At 40.5% G+C, this 24,582-nt stretch overlaps 2 protein-coding genes, 1 long non-coding RNA gene and 1 pseudogene across 5 annotated transcripts in view; 2 read left to right on the top strand and 2 right to left on the bottom strand.

The window, feature by feature from the left end:
* Nucleotides 1–1,421: 1,421 nt before the first annotated feature.
* On the bottom strand, nt 1,422–10,230 carry LOC149113213 (uncharacterized). 2 transcript variants are annotated; one of them, XM_089288073.1, is made up of 3 exons: nt 4,554–10,230; nt 3,220–3,259; nt 1,422–3,111 (listed from the first exon to the last, which is right to left on the bottom strand). In XM_089288073.1, the coding sequence occupies exons 1-3, from the start codon at nt 6,024–6,026 to the stop codon at nt 2,060–2,062; spliced, it is 2,565 nt and encodes an 854-aa protein (XP_089144199.1). In that variant the 5' UTR covers nt 6,027–10,230; the 3' UTR covers nt 1,422–2,059. The 2 variants fall into 2 exon arrangements, with proteins under 2 accessions (XP_089144199.1, XP_089144198.1); XM_089288072.1 differs by having other exon boundaries at nt 1,422–3,259.
* Nucleotides 10,231–10,943: 713 nt separating this feature from the next.
* Nucleotides 10,944–22,660, top strand: LOC110063439 (S-methylmethionine--homocysteine S-methyltransferase BHMT2-like). 2 transcript variants are annotated; one of them, XM_089288079.1, is made up of 10 exons: nt 10,944–11,206; nt 13,477–13,501; nt 15,592–15,727; nt 16,543–16,634; nt 17,135–17,329; nt 18,634–18,781; nt 19,385–19,567; nt 20,093–20,223; nt 21,227–21,324; nt 22,013–22,660. In XM_089288079.1, exons 1-10 carry the CDS (start codon nt 11,088–11,090, stop codon nt 22,098–22,100), a joined length of 1,215 nt encoding a protein of 404 aa, XP_089144205.1. In that variant the 5' UTR covers nt 10,944–11,087; the 3' UTR covers nt 22,101–22,660. The 2 variants fall into 2 exon arrangements, with proteins under 2 accessions (XP_089144205.1, XP_089144204.1); XM_089288078.1 differs by having other exon boundaries at nt 10,945–11,206; nt 15,589–15,727.
* Nucleotides 13,419–14,500, bottom strand: LOC110063513 (histone H2B.1 pseudogene; annotated as a pseudogene).
* A 1,188-nt stretch (nt 22,661–23,848) lies between the features above and the next one.
* Nucleotides 23,849–24,582, top strand: part of LOC110063533 (uncharacterized) — a 14,510-nt gene continuing 13,776 nt past the window's right edge. The window contains exon 1 of the long non-coding RNA XR_016206707.1: nt 23,849–24,230. This is a non-coding gene — a long non-coding RNA (uncharacterized LOC110063533). The remainder of the gene's footprint in view (nt 24,231–24,582) is intronic.

The following is a 24,582-nucleotide window of genomic DNA, read 5'->3' as shown; positions in this document are numbered from 1 at the left end:
TTTATTATATGGCTTGCAGGCCCGTAATCGGCCTGTGCACATTTCGGGACAATAATGCCCTACAGTTAGCCAATCGGAGCGTCCGATTAATCGGCTGCAAACGCAAGCCATACTGAATAGTACTGAGCCATAACCAGGGCGGAAAAAGGTGGGATAGGCTGTACTCTGGAATACTGACCGAGGGCGGACCAATATTCTCCTGCGCGGTTCGAGCAAGCTAGGTTAGTCAGTCCTATTGAAGACAGGATTGAGATTTTATGGGACAACAGAATTGGCCGGACATGGCCAAATCCCGGGGCGGGAACTTCCAGAAAAGTCGAAACCCTATTTATGACCAAAATGGCCGAAAAACCATACCCTTTGGGGCCGCATATACTCATATAGCCCGTATAAGGAAGTACCGCGCCCCCTCCCCCCTCCCTCCCTTGTCGCGCCGCGGAATAAATTGACCTCGCAGCAGGGGCGAAAACTAATGACATAGTTGATTGAAACTATTAGCGAGCACGCGATTGCAAATGTTGACCAATGTTGGCTAATATTCGTGCTTACAGCTCAGAATGCTGTATGTTTAAAAATATATAGACACATTTACAAACTAGTGGTAACCACAGGTTAGAAAGTGCGGGCCTTGATGCAGTTAAGGGAAGGTACTGGGGAGGAAGTTTTTTTTATATTGGAGAATGAAGTGAAGTTGAAGGTTTTGGGAAGTTTGCTATAAGGTGGCATAAGTGTGCTATTTGAGATTTATTATATAAGCGACGGTTGTTTATTAGGTGTTTGACGATGTATGGAAACAGTATCGTGATGTGTCCAAAAGTAGGGTATTTTTTTACGCGTATTTGATATCACCAATCATATGTTGTCAAGTTTGCCTTGTTTCAATGTTAACGAGCCAATAAGCTGCGGTTGTTTATTAGGAGTTTGACCACCGAGGAAAACAGTATCGCAACGCGTCGAAAATTACGATAATTTTTTTACGCATGTTTGATATCACCAATGATATGTTGTCAAGTTTGTCATGTTTCAATAGTAATGAGCCAAAGGTTATTGATCTTAAGTGGAAACATACCCGGATCTTCCTCGGCAATCTTCGCTAATGTTCGGGAAAGTTCGGAAATACCGTATGACATTTGGGCGATATTTATAAATCTTCGGAAATCTTCGGAAAATGGTCGGAAACTTTCGGAAAACCGTGAAAAATCCTCGTAATTGGTAGGTTTATAAAATGAAGAAAATAATACATGGTTGCTTGGAGATAGGAAATGTTATTTCTCTTGTTGAAATCTATATGTCACTTGTTTGCTACGCTCACTTGTGCGATATCAAGTGGAACACTCAGAGAGAAATTCCATATCTACTTGTGCCCATGTATTATTTCCTATATATTTCTGTTTCTGGTGAATGAGGAATAAGTCTAATAATTGTTTGTGAGAAGACAACAAGATTTATTGAAAAGTACCAAGTTGTAGAAATGAACATAACAAAGATAACCTGGTACATGTAACTCAAGAGTATAAATTAATACACTTTTCAAGCATTTTCACTAACAGGTGAAAATGTCACTAATAAGATTGGAAAATTTTAAGTGTTACTTTAACTTTGACTTTGATATGTGAAAAATGTCTCTCTTAGGTAACATGAAATGTGAAAAATGTCCTTAAGATAACTTGAATATGTAAAAAAATGTCTCTCTTAATCGAACTTGAACAAGTGAGAACTGTTTGTGTTAAGAAGATTTAAATAACATAATTTATATGGAAAATTTCTCACTAAGATAACATGAACATGCAAAAACAGGTTTCTGTCAATATAAGTTGAACATGTGAAAAATGTCCCTCTTAAGACAACTTGAACATGTGAAAAAATGATTCTTTTGATAACTTGAATACTCTACAATGTCTGTTTAGTGTCACTGCAACCATAAGTTTTAAGAACTACAGGTGCAAAACATTCTAAAAAAATTGTCAAGTATTTTACAGGTGAAAGTTCTAAAAAAACATGAACACAAGTTTCACTCTCAATTAAACTGCAAGAGATATTGACATGTAGCAAAACAGATCTAATCCAAAACTTCTAAGATGAAGTTGGATGTAGTGTCAATGACGATGTTTACATTTTCCAATTCAAGGAGTCCTGCTTTGAGTTCATCTGTGGTGTTGTCTGAAGAGAAATTGACTTTTTTGATAAGAATGTTCATGACATCTGTAAAGGCAGTCAGCCAGACATCTTTCCCGTCAATTTCAGCACAGAGCCGAGCTGACATCCCCCTTTCTGCCGCTTTCACTTTTTGGCAGGTGCCACATGCAGCACAAGTGATCACTTTACAATCCACGGCATAAGGCATTTTCTTTTTGCAGTTAGCAATTTGGCAAAGCATGAAAGTGTTCACTTTGTCAGTGAATTTAAATTCATTAACTGTTATTTTCTTCTTAATGTTAGATAACAACTCCTCTCCTTTTAGCTCGTGCATTACTGCGTCAATGGGCGTGAATGTGGTTGCTATCATTGTTCCCAGATGTGTCTTGCCATTAAAGTTTTTAACACTGAGGTTCTTGATTTCATAGCTCTGTCCACTGGTCAATGCTGTAATGGTATCATCCCAAAGATGGATAATTGCATGGCCAGTTTTGTCTTCTAGCACACAGTCTTCCTTTACTCTTCCTTTGGAACCATTCCTTTTGGAAAGTTCTTTTGGGTCCAAAGAACCCATGGTCAACGTGGCTTTGACGTTTACTTTTTGGTTTCTGCTAAGCTTACTGAGCTGTTGTAAAGTAATATCTGTGGCAGATGTCTCGGGAAGGTTGGATGATGATGCACTGCCAGCAGAAGGTGGCTCTTTGCAGGGATCAAATTTAATGTCACTCGAATTAGCTTTTATGAGTGAGGCATACTGGTTAATAAAGATTTGGCCATCATCATCCCTGGCACTCAATATTTTTGAAGGTGATTTTGTTTTCTCAAAGTGGATGGCTTGCTGGTGTGATTTCTGGTCAAAGCCAATAGCTTTAGTAAACTTATTCGGTGACGTTTGGAAGGTGAATGTGTAGCAATCTCTACCAGTCTTTGCCTTTTTCATGGGTGACACCAAGTGCACAAAACCCGGAGGAGTGTCTGCAAAAACAAATATACAAACAAGCATAAGTAAGTGGAATTGAAAGATTACAAACAGAAAATTAATTTTTTTTTGTAAAGTGGCAAAACAACAATCAGAATACAAACCTTTTCGCTTTGCTGCCATGGAACTGTAAATGTGGCAGCACTGAAAAAATAAAAAAGGAAAGAAAAGATATGAAAGAGATTAAATTTAATGAATCAGTTGTATAAAATATTACTTAGTATGAGCAACATGATACACTTAAATGTTTCATTAAGTTATGTTCATATAATAATGGTCATAATAAATAAATTATTCTTTTTTTACAATATATTTGTTTGAAAAAAAAAGAAAAAGTTGTTTGCAGTAACCTACTGTATTTTTTTAAAGTAATTTTATCAATCTCGTTTAGTAATAGCAAAAGTATATTAATTATAATTATGAATTGAATGATGAAGTTATTAACTCAATGATTTGTAGGTAGGTGTTAGTAAGTGAAATTTGAGGTGGTATGATTTGCCAACCTAGAAAGGCACTCCTCTTCTTGAAACCTGAATTGAAAGTTTGATGCATTCTTAATGGCCTTCAAGCGTTCAAATGACATTGGCTCAATAAGACAAGAGTCAAGTGTTTTCACCCTACTGATTGCAACATATGTCATGCCTGCTGTTCGTTCTCGTGAACCAATATCGATCCAAGCTTTTTCTAGAGTAAGTCCCTGGCTTTTGTGTATTGTAATAGCCCAGGAAAGCTTTAATGGTAATTGCTGTCTTTCATGAAAAGTATCAGGTAAATGAGATTTAACAGTGATAGGGCACACTAGGACACATTTTGGTAACAATTCAGTAAATGATGGCCCTGCATAATGGTCAAATTTAACCATAACTGCTATTGGTTAATCTGGTGGCGAGTGATTCTCTGCAAATATGAGGTCTACAACTTTTCCAGTAGCTCCATTGCATAGTCCAACCTCTGGCCACAAATTCATTGTAAGCATTACTGAAGCCTGTCTGGCAAGAAATAAGATTGGTACTAATCCAGACATTTCATCCGAAGGTAATGATTTAGCAGTGGAAGATGAATGACGAGCCTGAATGCAGGCTACTGGTCGAGAAAGCTTCAGCAGTTGTTGGTGATTGTATTCAGCCACTTCATCATTACCATAAAATAATTTTATTGCATCATCAAATTCATTTAAATTAGCAACCAGTGATGGCTGACGAGATAAAAGAAGCCTCCAGTCTTCTTCCGTAGAATCACCAGTGCGAAGGCGCATCAATAATTGTTTAAAGGCAACCTGCGTAGTATCAGAGCCCTGCACTCTTTGATTCACAGATAATCTAATTACTTTATCAAACATTAAATATGCAGCGTGGCCTTGTTCACCAATAGGACCTGATGGCTTTGTGTGATATAAAGGTTTGTCTGCAACAGGTGGTAGCTGTGCTGGATCACCTACCAAAATAATAGATTTTCCTCCAAAAATTTCATCCTGTTGTCCAGTTGCTTGCCTACATCGTTTGTCAATCCAACCAAGCAATGTCTGGCCAAGCATAGAATACTCGTCAATCAATATATATTTAATATGATGCAATCGGTCTTGCAACCTTATAAGAGACTGCCCTTTAAGATCCTTGTTACCTCTTGGACCAACAGGTAAATTTAATACTGAATGAATGGTCTTGCCATTAATATTGAATGATGCTTTTCCATTAGTGGCAGTAACAGTGCAAGATTGTTGTAGTAGAGATTTCAAAGCACTAATAAGGTAACTTTTGCCAGTTCCTGCAAATCCATTTATTATTAAAAGTAAGGGTGGTTCTTGGCAAGGACTTTCGAAGTGTTGTTTAACTAAATTGTATGCAAGTGCTTGCATGTTGCTGAAAGTATTGATGTTTATGTTGTCATCAGGGTTGCTTAAAGGTTGATAAATATATGTTTGCTTTTTAGAATTTATCCAGGATGGCATTTCAGCTATTTGTTGTGAAGTATATGGATAAGAGGTTGTCTGCCAGTAGGTAGAATTGTTAGTATATAGTGAGGAAGCTTCAGGATCAGTTGAATTATTTGAGTGCAAAAAGTCTGCTAAGATCATCCATTCTTCATGTTGCTCTGATTCAGAAGACTGTTCATTTTGTAAATCACAATCAGAATAATCCTGTAAATCCTCAAGTTTGTCATGCCAATCGGGTACATGGTTTTGGGCATACTCTGACTGCAAGAATGTTTTCCATTCACTAATGAATAAATTATCGTTTTCCTCTTTACTTCCCCATGCATCTTCTGGTTTTGTTTTCCATGGCTTAAATCTCAATAATTGATATTTACAGTACAACCCAAAATTAGGGCTTTTTATGCTTGAAGAATATGTAGGAAAAACCCTTGGAATTAAGTTTTTAGGCTGATTCACTAATTTGCCACTTACAACTTTGTACTTTGTTGCAAAGTCAAGAAAGTTCATATCTGTCAACTTACATTTTAAATCTGCCTCATATTTGTGTCGTTGAGCATATGTATCAAGCAAACTATCTGTTGTTACTACTTCATCAGGTGCATCAGACAGGTTAAGTCTACGGGAACCATTTAAGTTCACAGGAAGAACAATGAAGGATGAGCTAATAAAATTGAGGGAAAGTAAATGGTGCATTGTTTCCTGTGCAGAAAAATCTCTCTGACCTAGTGTTTTCATGACAGTTTTCTTGATCATTGTTGTGGCATCAGCATTTGACTGAGAGTTCTGAACAATAGCACTGAACGTGTTCTTAAGCATGTGAGACCGTGTTTCACTCTTCGCTGCATACTTTGCCAGATACTCTACACAGGTCTGATAATCAACAACAAGCTGAATATCACAGTTTGCACGCCAGCCTTGAAGCTGAAGTCGTTGGTGATTGTTTAGTCTAGAGTCGTTCCTTTTGGTTGTAACTTGCATTTTATATTTAGGTGTGTTATCCTTGGAATGAATTTCTTCAAATTGCAATGAGGTTTTCTCACAATGTTCAAATGGAAAATTAAACCTACATTTGGTTCTGTTTCATTTCCTTTTTTCCTTAAACAATAGCTGGTACTACATCGAGTGTGCCTTTGAACCATGTTTAATAGATCAATGTAGTCACTGTCAGATTCAGATTCTTCGATATTATGGTAGTATTTTTGACAAGGATGAATAACCGGTTTTATCCAATTGCCTTCATCTGGAGGATCTGGGTTACAGGTAGAGAGAATCCAATTATAATACTGACAGATTTTTTCACTAGCTATTTTCCCATTAATAACAGTTGCACTATCAGGTGTACTTTCATCTTCAGAAACATCTGCCAAGTATCCTTTAAGTGCAGTGTCGCTCAATTTGCACAAACCTGGATCATTGTTTAATTTTGCAACACCGTGACAATGAATACTACCTCTAGACTGATATTCGAATCTATACCAATGCCATTTGGCATCAAGTGAGTTATATAACCAGTGTTTAATGAAGCTCTTTAATCTTTCAGTATAGAACCAATCAACTATGTGAGGGTTATCAATGACATTCTGACAGTGCTTTCTGTATTACACGAACTTTGAAAAAGGGCATGTAATTCTGGCCAGTGCATATCTGCTGAGGAGAATGTGAAAAACAAAGTTGGAGGACCCTCATGTTGTATGATTGTTTTTAAATCTTCTTTTGCCTTGAACCAATAAGCATCTGAACCAGTTATATTGGTGATGTACCGTGACAACTTTGACATTAAAAGGTTACTTTGATTATTCCTAATCATATCTCTGAACTCTTGCAATGTTAAATGTTTTTCTCCAGGATTTTGCTTAAAAAATATTCCAGTTTGTTGAAGAATTTGTTTACGCTGAATCATATTTAAAGCCCAGTAAGAAAATCTTGGATGATTTGCAAAACGATAGTGCCATATATTATCTTTTTTCTCTGCAAATTTAATAAGGTGTTTAACCTTTTCCTTGAGAGTGACATTTTTTAACAGGGATGGGTTTGTTGGATCCCCTTTACTATCTGGAAATAATGTAGGAAATGCCAGTGTAGCCAAAAATGGAGTGGTAAACTCATTTAAAGGATTGTCACTTGAACTTGGCCAGTCAATATGACCTTGGAAAACTTGTTGATTTATTTAATGTTCTTCTTGTTGTTGGCTATTATTTACTGGAAGAAAGCTTGAAGTATCGACATTTGGATTATAAACGATGTTGTCTTCTTCATAAACAGGGCCACGATCTAGACTGCAGTTAAGGGTATCATCGATAACTTTCTCTTCTGTTTGTAGGGAAAGAAGCTGTTGGGGGACTTCATTCTCTGGTAAAGATACAAGTGCTTGATAATTTATTTCAATATCGGAATAAAGAGGATTATTTCTCAAAAGCCAATGTATCGCATCTGATACTACTTGTCTTCTTACAACAAGATTTTTAAAATTATTTCCTATCCCTTTTTTCCGGACAACAATAACAGGTAAATCTTTTGGATATCTTGGGAGAGAATGTGCCAGTTCTCTAACGTCCTGTGGTATATTTATACAATGCCCTGAGAAACCTCTTTGTCCTCCTGGTTTGATATAAACATGCATAATGGGAAGAGCACGAGCAATTAGCATTTCTTCCACTTGAGTTAAACCTCTTAGTTCGTCTGGTAGAGCTGAAGGCACCATTAGGTTTTCAGTGGAAAATTTCTTTGGAAGATCCTTTTCTCTAGAACATCTCGCACACTGGTAGTTATTTATAGATTTTGGAGTGGATCCATGCTTCAAAACAAGATTTACATTGGTAAATAGTATAATTGTTTGATTTATTAAAATTTGCTATGTTCTCCTTTGCCCATGGCTGTTCATGTAGAGGAGCAAGATTTTCTGTGCAGCAGTTTGATAAATATTCTTCTTTTGAGACTGTTGCATTAGGAAGGCATTCTCTAACACATACTTTCTTTTTCCCATGAGTTTCTTTATTTTCCTTTCTTTTATGTGTAAATTGATACCTGGATCGGTATGCTGCTAGCCTCTCTTTGCGGTGAGCATCTGTTTCAGATAATTTGAATTTGAGATATTTAAGAGCATTTTTATTTGTATAGTGTGGCTCTGTAGAAACGTAATGTAAATCCTCTATGTACCCAACAAACAATACTTTTGTTATTTCCTGGCCACCAGATGGAGTAATTGTTGATCCTTCTGGGCATGAAAGCCGTGATTCAATTATATGAATGACAGAATGAAGTTGATTGGCTACAGCCTGAATAATTATATGATCACACCATGTCCCAGGAGTGCGCATTCTTTGCAAATACACTTTCCATGAATTTTCAGATACACTTTCTACAAACAACTCAGGATGCTGTTCAAGATATTTTACACCTGCTTGCCTTATTTCAATGTGAAACTCAGGAGAACCATAATACTGATGGGAGACTGATCGGAAAAAGCAATCACCACAGCCTCCAACATCAACTGGCTGTAAACCCTTCTGTAATAGTCTATCAACCAGACGATCATAGGAGCTCGCTGCAGCATCAATCTGATTTGACTGGTTATTTGTAGAATTCATACCACCAGAAAGAAATGGAAGTACACATTGTTTTCTTACGAATATACTTTTATTTCTGAAACCTGTTTTGTTGGAGTTAATTTTTTGAGCATTTTTCTTTAAATAGTACTGACCAAAACAGCTTTAACCAGAATATCTGGCAATCCAAAATGTAACCTCACTTTTTTTGCAGAAGTAATGCAGTTCTGAAGACCTTGGAACCTTTTGTTTTAAAAGACGTTTTAATTGCTTTCTCTTCTTTCTATGATTAAACAAACTAACGAATTTCCGTTTAGGAATTCTAGAAGGTTCTCTGTCTCTCTTCCTGCGATGGGATTGCTTAGAATGAACAAAACACATGCTTCTACAACGGTATTCCTTAGTAGGCTGAGCAACCAACATACTTTCAAACACTCTCTTCTTCTGGGCGGCATAATTAAATGGAAGCACAAATTCACTTTCCAACGGAGCAGAACAAAACTTTCTCGGCAGTACCGGCAATGCTAAGAAAATAACTGGACTCCATTTTGTTAGCCGTGATAGTTCTAGTTTAGGCTCTGCGATTGTTTGAATTATTCTGGCTGATTTGATGAGTGATGACCAAACTGAGTCAAATATTGGCAAAGCTGTGCCGTCTTTTGATTCGACTTGTGGGCTAACACAACCAGGTGACCAAACTGGGTCATCGCTTTTTGACAAAACCGAGGCTTTACTCTTTTGTATGCATACTTGTTGAAAACGCAAAAAAATCGGTATGCATTCGACCCTTTGAGATAAAGACTGGAACATCTGTGGCATAAGACTTGGAAAAATTCGCCATGTTTTCCGTACAGACAGTGTTCTGTAGTAGATTTCCGTAAATCGAAACATGTCAAACTGCTCCTTCAAAAAGTAAAAGTGGTTTACCAGAAAAATTAACCGCCCAGAAAGTTAACAGTATAAAATATAACGCAACTCACCTTATCTTCACGGCAATATGAATTCAAATAGATCGTGAAAACTTGTCAGACAACGCTGAAAGTCACAGCAAATCCCCAGAAAATCGCCTCAACAAGTTCACCAAAACGTCCTTCGATTTCCAAGTGACAGGTCGAGCCACGTGCGAAGAGCTTCAAAGATCAAAACAACAGAGATACCCCTTGAAATACTGAATTTATTGGGCTCTACCAGAATAATTAACCGCCGAGAAAACTGTAAAATATAACTATAACTTAACTCACCTTATTTTCAGAGCAATAAATCAAAAGATCGTGACAACTTCTGAGACAACGTCGATATCACAGCTCACGGCAAACCTTCTCGAAAGCAACGCAACGCTTGTACGAACGCGAACAACTTTAGCCTGCAGAGCAGGCGAGATTTTTTCGAGCGAGCGCTCACATCGTAAAAAGTTTAGCCGCCATCTTGAATTTTTCATGCAGTGGAAGACTGGGGAGAGAAAGAAAGTTTTACCAAGGGGGTGAATGATAGGCAAGAAGAAGGATAGGGGTGGGGTGGAGCGAAGAAAGTCTTCTCATTCTTCCCCTCCCCCATCCCCCACCGTCTAACATGGCGGTCTAAAAAGGCGGTCGCAAGGTTGTAACGCTAACTCGCCCCAATAAGACGCCTGCACTGCAGGCTAGAACAACTTCGGACAACGCATGAACAACACCGGAAAAGCCTTTTCATGTGACAGAAACCTCGATCTCAGGTGACAAACTTTAGTGATTGACAAACTGTAGCGATTGACACATTTTTCGCATTTCGATCGTTCTTAGTGGAAGAAGATAATTTTCAACTTCCGCTTTCTGTTCGCTCTTTATTAACGTGGCGCGCACGCGTAAAACGCAATCCGCTGGTCACTGTCGAGATTAGGGTTGCGGGCCTCTCTTGGGCCCGCAATTAGCTTTTGCGTTTAATCATTACCAGTAGATGCGAAAAGGCTAGCTTGAAATTTGAAGGTTAATGTAAATATTTTAGTCCTGTTTACAGAAACTGTCGCCGTCAAGCAACGTATCATCAAATCGTGGGTTATAGAAGGGACCAGAAAACTGTCTAAAAGTTCGGTCGCTGATATAATAATGTTGATTTTAGCAATAGACAGGTGCTTGAAGTCAGCTAATGAAATAATTCAAGGTATATTAAGAAGTGAAGGCGTCGAAATGAACGCTCAGAATTTCTGATTACTAGTAAATTTATATGGCACAACCACTCGAAAAGAAAAAAGAAAACGGCTCACGACCAGATGACCGTTTTCATGCACACAGCTCGGATTTACCTCAAGAACTAAGTGTGGGTCAACCTCTTTTGCGTTATAAACACGCAAAACTGGTCAAACAAGACACCCCGCCTACGTGACATCCGCCTATGATCGTGTCACGCGCTATTGATATCGTGTGTTAATTTCTCTAGGTTTTCGGTGTTCGCCTCAGGGGCAGACCTTTCTTTTTCGAGGGTGAAAAGGGGCTCCAAAAAATAACACTACCAAGTCTGAATGATGATAAAAAACTGGCGTCAACTTGCTCCTTTTCTACATCGGGCCGCCGCCATTAACAACACGCGAAATGGTCTTCCAATCTGTGTGTTGGGAAGCCGGCTGAACTCAAATCAAAGGTAATTTAGAATTTATACAAACCATTAGCCATCTATCAATTTTTTATGTACCATATGCGAGATCTTTAAGAGGCTGATTTCTATACGATGAGGCAAAAGCATCTAATAGATGTTAAAATGCGATGGATTTGCCATAGAATCTGCCATATATTTACAATCATTACAGTTTTCCACACAATCACGGTTAGCATGGTCAGAGAAACATGTAGCCAGAGACGTAAAATCATCCTGTCGAAATTGCTCGCTATTGAACTCTTCGTAGACTTCGCAGGTTAGTCAACAGGTCAATATCTATTTCAAATCGGCGGCAGTGGGGTGGGGGGGGGGGGGGGTCAAATTCACGTTCGTGTTTTTGGCCAAAAGTTGCTTGCGGAGCAGGCCGTTGTATGTGGATCACATTACAATGGTTGTTCATGCGTTGTTACACTCCATTGATTCGACATTTAGAATTCACAATTTTGTCCAGCTTTACTATTACAGTAACAATTAGATTTCTACATTTGTGATTCAATCGCACAATCCCACACTGCTAGACTACTAAAGCTTATTCGCTATCTACTATTTATTTCCTCGATGTCAGTGGGGAAGGAAGATTGCGTGACGAGCTCAAAGAGTGGCTACTCGAAACTCGATGTTTAGCAGATCAGAGATTGAGCACGAGAACAATATTTCTGGAACGAAATCCAGTATTTTGTATATGTTTCCCGGGAAGTTTAGTTCCTTGAAATTATTTCTTTCAATTCAATTAATTTTGTTTGTACGAAATAAAAAGAAACCATTTCAATGTTAGTCTCCTCCGCAGCCGGTTTTTGGGGTGTCACGCTACGCTCCCCCCAAAGAAACGGCTGCTCACATCCAAACAACATTCTTTTCCTTTTGTGCTTGTGGTTTGTTTGCGCTGAGTTGAACAGACCAATCACATAATAGCAAAGTGTGAATGACGTAAGCTTTCGCGCGGAAAGGTCTGCGGTGCGAACACGTGAGGGATTTCTGGCTTTTGTTTCACGCCGCACGTCGCCAAAAATAGGCGGTGTTCGCAGGTTACGATCATGATGGACGAAAAAAATTGTAAATGAAAGTCCTAAGTACAAGTGCTTCATGTGCTCATCGCTATGTTCAGCTATAAATGAGACAATATATATTTTCTCGAAATGTCAAATTGTAAGCGTCAATCAAGGGCCAAACGCTTCCTACAGATTGTAATCAGGCCGGAAAGAGCGGTATTCAGAACTCGATGTCAACAAATCGAGCGAAGCTACTTGATTTCCTGGTTCCTTTATTAAGTTAAAATAGATATCTTCCTTCTCGACAGTAATTTTTTGAGTTGAAAGCTTCTAATAATTAACTTGAACTTTGAAGAGTCTTCAGCTACATAGAAAGCTCGTTCAAGCGTCGCCGGTATTTTTCGGCGTCCCTAAACAAAAGCCGGAAATCTGTATGTTTATTTGTGACATCTCCCAGACGGGATACAAAGATAAAAAACATTCCCTGATTGGACAAGTTTCAAAGGGCGAATTTGGCGCGAAAACGTCCTTGAAAATGGAACGGAAGCGGTGATTGGCTAATTTCGTGAAAGGAATGTTGTTCGAATGTGAGCAGCCGTTTCTTTGGGGGAGCGTTGCGTGACATCCCAAAAAACGGCTGCGGAGGAGACTATTTCAATGTAAGATGGCCATGCTTACTTGTTGCATGATTGCGTGACTGCGTGATTAATCTATAATCCAAACCGGAGGAATTTGAAAACGGCGGGAGGGAGCCTCCCGTTTTTTTCTCGGGGGGGGGTGGGGGGGCGGGTGCGGCTACACGTAGGCTATGAAAACAGAGCTTTTCGAAAGCGCTGGCGTCACAATAATCATGTGATTTACCTGGCCGAGTTTTCCTCAAACACAAATTCAAAATGACTGGCGATTGTTGCATTTTTACAGCGGTTATCAATTACACGCGACCTCCGGCCCTCAGCCCCAAAAAAGTCTAGACAAAACCTAGTTTTGATGGACGTCAATCATCTCCGCCTCCTTGCCGACTGTATGCAAAATTTACCTGAAAGTGAAACCCTGCAGCGGTCCACTTGTAAAAATTATCATTTTACTTTCGGGCCCAAACCTTGGAGTTTGAATTTCTGAAAAATCACCCTACTGCTCGAGCTTACTGTTTTAGCTCTGAAGTTGGAACTCCCTACCCTGTGGAGCTCTGGTAATGCAAAGGCCAAAACTTTCAATTTTCCCGCATAGAAGTTTAATTATAACCTGTTTACTTTCTTCTCTCCACAGGGCCTCATTTACGACGGATAGGAAGGTAAATTACGAGTGTTAGGTTGTTTGTGGGGTTTGCGTCCTAAGAGCGCGAGGCGGGATTCACGCGCGCTTGTTTTGTTTCTCGAAACTGTCGAAGTCACACAACGCTCCGAGAGGTATTGCGTGACTTCGACTCGCGATAAGAAATGGTTGGGGGTGCAACGTGGGAAAGCTTCTTTCGCTCCTTGGTCTTCCGCTATTTTTCTCCTATTTTGTGACGCTGTTCTATAACTAACCGAACGCCTGGACAAAGCTATCTCAAACGTGTTTCAATTCACCATGCACAAACAACTGAATTTTCCGACTCGAAATAAATTCTGACGTTGAAGAAATTTTTTCCCTGTCGATTTCTTAACCCGTGGTATTAAACCCCTTGGTTAACAAAAACCTCAGCTGATCAGAGACTTTAAGGCAGAACTGGTGGCTCCTAAAAGAGCCGTTTGTTTCAATTACGCGAAGATCGCTTCACTTGCTATTGGTGTACTTGGTCACGGCCTTGGTTCCTTCACTGATAGCGTGCTTGGCCAGTTCACCGGGCAGAAGCAATCTGACAGCGGTCTGGATCTCACGGGAACCGATGGTCGACTTCTTGGCGTATTTCGTCAAACGAGAAGCTTCGCTCGCAACACGTTCGAAGATGTCGTTGACGAACGAGTTCATGATGCCCATGGCTTTGCTGGAGATTCGAGAGTCAGGATGAACTTGCTTCAGCACTCTGTAAATGAAGACTCCATAACTTTGTTTTCTCTTTATCTTCTTTTTCTTTTCATTATCGTCAGTAGTCGGTTTTTCCTTGACAGTCTCCCTCTTCTCTTCTCCTTTTTTCCCAGCTGTTTTGGGCGCCATAGCTCAACCAGCTTCGACAAAAAAATCTTATTCAGAAATTTCAAAGCCCAACGAGGTATTTCAAAGAGGCCTTAGTCGAATTCGAGGTGATTCTAGTCCGCAAAAACTTTAGAGTAACCTAAAGATCTCTAATGTCTGCGTTGAATGTAAGAAGTGCATTGCTATTTATAAGAAAAAGTTGGAACATATCAAGTTTCACAGGATCGAAATTCCCGTTTTCTGATTGGTGTTTTAACAGCTGTTACATTTGTAGAGGTCAGAGGTCAGCGCTGAACATGTGATTGGTGGATATCGATCCCATCCCCTGAAAGGTCGAACGTGAGAGTGGCATATAAAGATCAGAGTTTGCTAACAAAATTAATACTTTCGCCCATTTGGGAATAAGGAAGTAATGCATCAAAAATGAAAGACCAGTTGATCACATTTCCAAGCACCGAGAAGAAAGTTGAAAATATGACGCGCGGTAGCAATTCTTAACGTCCTAGGGCTTTCCACAAATATCACGTAAAATCGCCAAAACATATCTTTCCGGAAATTTCCAAAAAAAATTCTAAATATCACAAGAATTTCTCTAAATATCTCGCAAAAAATACCTCTAAATATTTCATTTTTTTGTTTTTAAAATAAATCGATTTTGAATCCCTCAGGTCAAAATTTTCTTGCAGTAGTTGGAGGTTGAGGAAGAGGATTCAGGCGCATCGATGTTACTAGCCTCCGCCATTTTGGAAAATCGTTGCTGTTATACAATACATTTTTCGATCAGGAAATCGCTGAACTGTATTGTTTCAAAAAAATAGCGAGGAAAACACAGGGCTAAATCCAAAAAAGCTATGAATATTTCTAACTACCCCTAAATTTTCTAAATATCTTAATAATTTCGAAATTTCTCGGAAACTTCTAAATATCCCCAACCCCAGTTTCGTTGCGGTCCACGTGACCAAAAGACACGGAGAGGTAGCTGTTACCATCTCGGGTCACGCAATACTTGTATCCCCTGAACATGTGTGACAACCCACTGACAACTCAAGGAGACTACTCTGTCCGCAGTTTCCGGCACCCGATCAATCGTCGAAAAAATGTACACACACGGGCATGCTGTTTAGTACAATTTGTTCAGAGAGACTCCGCACTGAACTCAGGTGTTTCATAATTGTTTATGCGCTGAATTGATATCATCAAGCTAGCAACCCTTTTCCTTTTCGAACATCATCTTTTTGCTGTTTTGTTTTGATTTTTGCGTAGAAGGGTTCTGTTCTAGACCGTCTAAAAGCGGGTGATGTCCTAGTCGGTGATGGAGGGATGACTTTCTGTTTGGAGAAGCGTGGCTATGTAAAAGCAGGACCTTGGTCTCCGGAGTGCACGGTGGAGAGCCCAGAGGCAGGTTAGTCCAGTCCTTTCTCTGTCACGCAGGATAGGGTTTCTCTCCCGAGAGCGTAGCGTTGCGTGACAGAGAGGTATGAGTTAAGGAAGTTCGCGCTCAACCTCGTTCCCAGGGTCCTCTCCCCCTGGGAACGAGGTTGGTTCGCGCCCACTGTTAGTACGTATGGGTTATTGACCAAGTGTGAGGTCAAGATGGCAGGATATTGGCCAAGTTCTGTTTTTGCGTGTTTATGGACCTCGACTCCCTCTCGGTCCATAAACTCGCACAAAAAGAACGAGGCCAATATCCAGCCATCTTGACCGAACAAGCTTGGTCGAGAAAGGATTTATTATATGGCTTTAGGGGAATCTTTTCTTGCGGGACACGGCGGGTAGTCCCGAGCGGGCAAGATAGCTCCATCTTGCCCGCTGGGGTAGCCAATCACAGCGCAGGATTTGATTCATCTTGCCCGCTCACGGAGCTAGCCATATAATAAACATCCTTACTGCGTAAGTAATTCACGTCACAACGTCACGCCACGTCAGGCCCGCCACGTCATACATCAATCACGCACTAAGGTAGAAATATAAAGACAATAGCCTCCATTTGTCGCGAAAATATGCTCGGATATTTGTCCGCGGACATTATCTGTTCCTCGAAGCCCTTGAAGCTCACAGTTTTCCGAGAGCGAGGCTCGAGGAAATTGTGAGCTTCGAGGAACAGATAATGTCCAAGGGAAAATGTCCGAGCATCGGCTCGCTACGATGATAAGTTGCATTGTGAATGGCTAGATGTGATGACTGTGGAATTGGTTCATTAGAAATTGTTCATTTCAGTCCGCCAGGTTCATCGCGAGTTTCTTCGAGCAGGCGCAGATATCATTCAGGCTTTTACATTTTCCATGGACGATGAAATCATTGACGAGAAGGTATTTGTTGCACAATGTAAAAAGTGGCCATATAAGACTTTTAACAAGCTCTGCTGGTTTTTGCTGCTTAATGTTATTCAAAAATGCATGTGAAATTGTGTAGTTGTTTTGATGTTTTTTCTTGGCAATTTCTTTACGGAAATCTTCGCCATTTAAAATGGATCAATGAAACTTACTTCAACCCGTCGGAGAAAAAGTGCTGTTTCATCCAATCAGCGGCAGAATCAAATCAATCGGTCCTTTCAGAACCGACCTGCTCTTTTTCACGCAGGTTGCATGAATTTGCTTCGAGTTTTCGTTTGTGCTGATCACTCTGATAATAGTTGTATGTCATTATTTTGGTTTCGTACGATTTCGGTTATTATAAGAAAAATGCCTCCTATGGACTCGAAGTGAATCCTGGTTGCTCTACAGCAATGACAGTTTGACAACGAGGAATTCGCTATTTTAAAAGTAATCGAAAGCTTATTACAGGTGCTTTTTGTTGCTCTCTTCAACAGAACGATGAAATAAATCAGGCCGCATGCGATCTGGCGAAGGGCGTGGCTCAAGAGGGAGGGGTGTTCTCCGCCGGCTCCATCTGCCAAACAGCAAAACTTTACGCGCAGGGAGCTGGGAAGGAGCGTATACAGAAACGGTTTGAAGAACAGATTGCAATATTTCTCAAGAATGACATGGACTTACTGATTGCTGAGGTAGGCAAGAGGCAATCTAGGCAGCTTGCGTTTATGTTAATTTCGGACAGTGGTTTTTGAACTTTGCAGAGACAGCTACAGGCCGCTCATGTACCGTGTGGCACTAAATTTTTGCTGGTTCTAAATTTGCGATTTTTTGAGTTTATTTTTATCATGATTCGCAAAGAGAAGTTCGCGCAAAAAAAGTTCTCTCAAAACATAATTCCCGCAAAAAGTTTTTCTGCAAACATTTTCTCCGCAAAAATTTACTTCACTGGCGTAATTATACATACAAACATCACAAGTAGAATCTTGTTGCTGCCATTTATTTAAAACGCCTCTTTGGTTTAGAAACCAAACAATGAAACGAGAAACAAAACGTTCAGAAATTAAGAAAGATTTGCAGGAAAGGGTCATTTGAAGGTACTCCATTGAGAAGAGCATCTACAATTCCGCACAAGAGCAGGATGTACAGTCAACTCCCGTTAGAGCGGACACCCTCGGACCCGGATTTGGTGTCCGTAATAGCGAGAATCCGTAATAGCGGAGTGCGAGAAAATTTTTATGTTATAATATTTGGACAGACTGGACGAACTTGTTCATGGCAGCAAGACTGCAAAGAGAGCCTTAAGAGAAAAAGATGAAGAAATTTTGATTGATGGACAGAAGAAGCGGAAATCGACCAAAAAAGACATAGACAATCTCAAAAAGCAGAAAAAATAGACTTGATATGTGTGCAAATATTCCAAGATGCTGCTCGTTGTCCGCTATAACGAGAGAGAAAACAATAAAATTTTGACGTTGGGACCGAATAAAGTGTTCGTAAGTCCGTAATAGCGAGCGTCCGTAATAGCGGGAGTTTGTTTCAGTCAAACGTCTGTAACTTTCGCCGGGGATTTAGCTGCTGTTCGTAATAGCGGGGTGTCCGTAATAGCGAGGTGTCCGCAAGGCGGGAGTTGACTGTAATTGTGATAGAGCGACACTGACTGCTGGATTACTATTTGCTACATCTCTACATGTTTTTTCACTTGTCAATTGATGCAGTTTAATTTTAAAAAACAAAACGCGAAAATGTTGTAATTTCAAGTAAACTCGACTTCACGAAAATCGCAAAAATTGATACCCAGCAAGAAAAACCAGTCTTTTACAATCGCAAAAATTAGTTTCCGCAAACTACAAAAAATCGCCGATTCGCAAAAATAAACTCCCGCAGAATTAATTTAGTGCCACATGGTAGTCGGAGTTGATGATGATGATAATGATGATGATGATGATTATTATTTTTAGTCGGAGATATGTTGCAACTTCTTTCCTCTCCCCCTTAGTTCTTTGAGTACGGAGAGGAAGCTGAATGGGTAGTGGAAGTGATGAAGAACACAGGGAAGCCAACCGCCATCACGATGAGTATTGGTCCTGTTGGGGACAGTAACAACGTGTCGACCGGAGAGTGCGCGGTTAAACTGGCAAGAGCAGGCAAGTAAATCTCTTTGGCGTCTTTTCCAACTCACCAGCGTACTCCGTAAAATCTTACACGGCTGCTTCTGTAGCAGACACGATGGCCTAATGGTCAGCTTTGCTTCTGATCGAGCGGTCTGATTTCGATCCCTGGCTGGGGTCTTTGCGTTATATTCTTGCCATAGACTATTTACTCTCACAATGCCTCACGCCACTCAGGTGTGTACAATGGTACCGGCGAGTTAAATGCTGGAGGGTTCGATGGACTAGCATCCCACCTAGATGAGATTAGAATTACTCGTAGTCGGGGGCAGGAGCTGATGGGCTCCTGTAGTCGCTTAATCCTGCAGCAACCGCAATAAACTCCCGTACGCCGTATGCTAGGACACTTGGCCCGATGCCGAATGTGCCTTTGACAATCGCCTCTCGTGGCTCCCGACCGGTTTTGCTGAGCAACAGATGTATTCGTAGACTATTGACTTATAAACTTTGTAAGGGGTTTCGTGTGGGATTATAACTGGTGCAGCTCATGTTGGAGAGGCTTGTAAGCGGTATAATGGTGCGGTATGATATGGCAAACTTTGCTTCAACACGTGGCTGATATTTTTCGTTCATTATCAGGTGCTGATATTATTGGTGTGAACTGCAAGTTCGATCCCACCACTTCCATGGAAGCTCTTCGTCTGATGAAAGAAGCACTGGACAAGGAAGGACACAATCCTTATTTGATGATCCAGCCTGTTGGTTACCACACCCCGGACGCCGGCAGGGTTGGGTTCGCTAGCTTGCCCGAGATACCTTTTGGTGTGAACTTGTTTCACTGTGTGTTAGTTGTTTGTATCATAACTAAACGGGCTTCCTGATTGGCTAGTTTCCGTATTACCCGCATTCAGGATTGGCTAGTTACAGTATTACGCGTGCTCCGATTGACTAGTTTCAGTATTACGCGCGTTATGATTGGTTACCTTGCAGTCATGCCTCAATGGACCTTTTCGGCGATACGGCGGCCATTTTGAATTCTGTTGTTTCAAATAGCTATTATGGGATACCTAGGGGACAAACAAGTATGTATTTGCCCTCTAAGCATCCCATAATAGCTATTTGAAACAATCATAGAATTCAAAATGGCCGCCGTATCGCCAAAAAAGTGTCATTATCTGACGTCTCTCTTTGCCTTCCCCTGCAAGCTGGATATGTCCGAAATTTATCCCGAAAAATGACCTAAATTCTTTTCGTCCCCGTAGAAAAATTTAATTTTGTTCTGCGGTCCTCCATTCCTTGACTACATTCCACTAACATGAGGTGCCATTCGTGTTCTTTTTGTTATAGCTTTGGAACCTCGCACACTAACTCGGTGGGATGTGCATAAGTACGCTCGGCGGGCCTATGATATGGGAGTGAGGTATATCGGAGGCTGCTGTGGCTTTGAACCATACCACATCCGGGCTATCGCGGAAGAGGTAAGACACGTGACGCCTAGTAACAAAACCAACAACAACAATTGAGTGATTTTCAATTCAGAGCCGAAAAGCAATTGCTTTTTCATTACTACGCCACACGATTGGCTTAAAAAACTCGCGCCACTTTTTCGACCAATCAGAAGTAAACCCAAAACCACTTGTGAGTCACCCACACATGTTTTCCCGTGCCTCGCGTCAGCTACATGTATTTACTTCAAGTTTTGATTGGTTCACTGGATTGTGTTGTTTGTGATTGGCTGGAGTGATTACATTGGTTTTGGCTTTACGGCACTCATTTGAAAACTGCTCTAGCAACAACAAAAACAACAATGAGGACAACCTTAATTTGTACTTCCCCTTAAAAAAATTTATTGGCTCCCAAGAACAACCGTAGAGGCTAGATGAGCCAGGGAGCCAAAAGCCAAGAAATCAACTTCGATTTTTGCGGCCTGTATGTATTGCTACCGCAAGCCTTTGGCGATTGGAATCAAATAAATATGAAACTATAGCGTAGGTGAAGCTGGCAAACGTTTGAAAGTAAGTAGTCTCCAATTCTGCCATAAAATTCCGTTGTTGGGATTAGGAGCAGTCTGCACACACTTTATAAAAGAAGCAATCTTTATGTATTGTAAATACCAAATAGAAGATGGTATTTCGTTTTCTCTATAGAGAAAATCATGAAAGTTTATGAGAAAGAAGTGTTTTGGGAACAACTTTTTCGAGTTCTCCCAAACTTCCACGAGTGTTTGTATAACTCGATACAGACACGGAGAATATGTTTTCTATTTCTTTCAGAAAGTTCCACGACGAAAAAAAAACAACAACTTGTTTACTTTGATCATCAAAATGTAAATCCTCTTTGCTTGTGGCATCATTACGTCAAGAGCTCGTGCTAGTTCTATGTTTCTATCTGAACACGATTTTATGCCAATCAACGCATGTATTTTCTTTGTGCTATTTTCTTTATTCTAATGTGTGCTAATGTGTAACTATTCGTCTTTAGCTTGCCCCAGAACGTGGTTTTCTTCCTGTGGCAAGTGAAAAGCACGAGCTTTGGGGAGGAGCATTGAAGAATCACCCGAAAGAATGGATGAGACGGAAGTAAGAGTCTTATAAACGGCAGAGAAGGGATTTCTTCTAGGGCAATCTTTGAGAAATGATTTTATTGTATACTCAAGCATTCATGGACAGAGGGATATGTCTAGAGAAATTTCCAAATTAACCATGTGTTGGCTTAGAGTTAGTTTTACACGACTTTCTTATGCGTGCTTTAGACCAATTTCGATATATTAGAATTCAGCCTAACACAATAGACTTCAGCACGAGGCTCTGGGGAATAAACCCCACAAACTCTTTAGTTATTTCCCAGAGCCTCGTGCTGAGGTCTATTGTTTTAGGATGAATTCTAATATATCGAAATTGGTCTATTGGCCACTACTTGGTTTTATTTTATTCTCCGTTCCTGCATGGCATGAATAGTAGAAGACAGTCTCTTTACTATCCATGGTTCCTGCAAGTCGTCTATAGAAAGCTTATCAAAATGGAGATTGTAAAAAATACATTGCATTTGCTGGATCTTGTACTTCTGCTGCGTTTTAATCTTCGTTTCTGGCGCGCTCTAATCTCGTACCCAGATCTCATTCCGTTTGACCGTGGGAGATCTGGGTTTGAGATAAGCCGCGCTCCATCTTCAAAAACTTGCGGCCCCATGCCCTACTGGGGGCAATAAGGATTGATGATGCTGATGACGATCTTCAAAAACTAACAGTTTTGCATGTTCTGTTCCCAGGGCCAATCGAGCTTACTGGGAGAACCTGGAACCTGCTACTGGTCGTCCGTATTCTGCCGCGACATCCAAGTTTGACGGACCTGCTTGATGACGTTTACGTTAGCAAAGAAATGTTATAAACATTCCGTCAAAATTATCCTTAAGGGTGTGTTGTATTGCACCAATTAGGACATTGTATATAGCCTTTCCTATGCTGATACCTGCCATTTAATGGAAGTGGCCGTAATATTTCGAATCATGATTGTATTGTTATCCCCCCTGGGGGGGTACTCCCATATTAGAAGGACTGGAGTGTTCGTCGGAAATTTTGAAAAGAACCCCTAAGAGGCACCAAAATCCTGTTTTGTGGGTGTGGCTTGAATTTTATTCACCCCAAGGAGGTACCAATTCTAAAGCAACACATCAAGTGACGCTGTCTTTTTTGGCTCAATACCTGAAACGGTAACGCGAAAGCTCCTGTTTTGGGACCCTCCGTTTTGGGACAAGCACCTCCGTCCCTTTTATATGGGATCCCTCCCAGGCCCCCGAAATTTTTATTCAACCGGAAATCCAAGGTTTCTCTATGGGCTTTCGCGATTCTTGTCTTAACAAACTGAATATTTGCGAACCGACTTTCAACAAAGTTTAATGTATCAATGGCTACAATCATTTGCGTGTCGTATTCTTCATTTGTGTTTTTGTGAATATAACAAGACATCAACCCTGAGGGACCAAGGGTTAGTACACTGGACTGCGGATCAGGTGTCATTCACCATGTCATCTGTCATCTGGGATTTTTTTTTTCCAACCGTGCTTCGCGCTCGAGGTTCGGCTCCATACACGTGTATTGCGTTTCGCGTTCACTGCCCCACTAATCCACCTGCTCTTCTACAGGCTAGCCCTGTGGCCATTGTTTATACGTTTTTGAAATATGCTGATATCTCTCAAACGTTTTTACTTCCTATAAAAGGTCCATAGACTTTTCTTGAAATTCAAACATTTTTCAGTTAGTTTGATAGAAATCAAAGAAATCGTTTGAATCTCACGAAAATACAGATCGGGAGATTCACCTAACCGTACGGAGGGACATGTACACTTGACCCCACAGGTAAGAATTCTTGGTTAAACCATGGCCATCAATCCCAGAAAATTTGGTTATGACGTCACCGTAAGAGCGAGCAAGCGTTCGTACAGATTCTGGCGGATGGAGAGGGGAGGGGTGGGTTGTCTCAAGGTAACCTGAACGGAGGACTTAGCGGAGTTGATGTTACATTTTCAAGACAGGGTTAACTGAAGCAGAATGTGAAAGAGAAGGGTCGAGAGCAAGAATTAAAGGGTAAAGAAGTAGCCAAGAAGATCGTTAAAGAAAGGAGGGGGTGAATAGGTTTTCGGATCGACGGATTTGGCCTTAAAAAACGCACGGATTGTGGATTTTTGCGGTAAATCGAGCGGATTCGCGGATTTTGAAAACACAGTGGATCGTGGATCAGCTGTGAATTTTGGCGCGGATTCCGGATTGTAACTGGCTTGATTTCGAATCTTGGGTCCTAAACGAAATTTGGATCATAAATCTTTCTTCAGCCTTGGTCGGTATGTGAATGAGTTCATCCAAATTATTTCTTTTTTCGGACAAAGCTCATTTAAACTCAGGTGTGAGACTGTTATTAGAATTGTACTGTGTTATAGTCATCAAGCATGTTGCCTTCTTTACTATTTATGCGAAATTAACAATGGCATTCACATTTACCAGTTTGCCTTTGAACTTTTACACTTGTTTCCGGATGTGGTTGTGGTTTCGGATTTGAACTAAAATATCGGCGAATCGACGGATTTGGCGAAAAAAAGGCACAGATCGGCGGATTTGCATACCCCTATTTACCCCCCTCAGAAAGCAGGCCAAGGCTAGAGAAAGTAGACGAAATAATATCGAACTATGCCGTGAAGCAGAGCTCTAAGACAGCAGAACCTTCTCAAGTGATCAACAAGAAAAACAAAATTCCAACCTCGATCTCAGGCTCTCTTCAAAGGGAGACAAAGGAGACAGAGCTGGGAGAGCCTGGGATCGAGGTCGTCATGTTTCGAACGGGAACGTGTGAGAAACTACAGAGCGGTAAACACAGCGGAAAAAGTGGTTGATTCGTTGACCTATCGAAAAGATTGATTCAGTTCAGTCTTCACAACTTTTGCTGCAAGTTTCTGCCAGGTGGATTCACACTGAAGCGAACTGCTAAATTGCGCGGTAAGGGACTATGTTGTAGAAATCCATAAAAACTATCAAGATAAACTTAATCTTATCTTCAATAGGAGTCTTTAAAAAGTCTTCCTGATATGAAACCATGCTGTGAGACATTTTATAAATTTTATTGTTTTAATTTCGCTTAACTCTAAACGAAAAAATTGCAAACTTTCGGTGAAGTTTGGAGATACATTCAGCATTATATCCATCAAATATTTTTGCTGGCGCGCGATTGGTCTGAACACGTCACGTGACTGAATATGCCCCAGCTATAACTCAAAATTGTCCATATTACGAAAAATATTTGAATGATAATAAACACAATAGACTTCATTTGGCACGATATTTTGTCCTT

The sequence above is a fragment of the Orbicella faveolata genome, unplaced genomic scaffold, assembly GCF_042242905.1.
Source record: "Orbicella faveolata isolate gen_17 unplaced genomic scaffold, um_ofav_v1 contig_15, whole genome shotgun sequence".
Taxonomy (NCBI): domain Eukaryota; kingdom Metazoa; phylum Cnidaria; class Anthozoa; order Scleractinia; family Merulinidae; genus Orbicella; species Orbicella faveolata.
The sequence above is the reverse complement of the archived record's forward strand: the minus strand, read 5'-3'. Positions and strand labels throughout refer to the sequence as shown.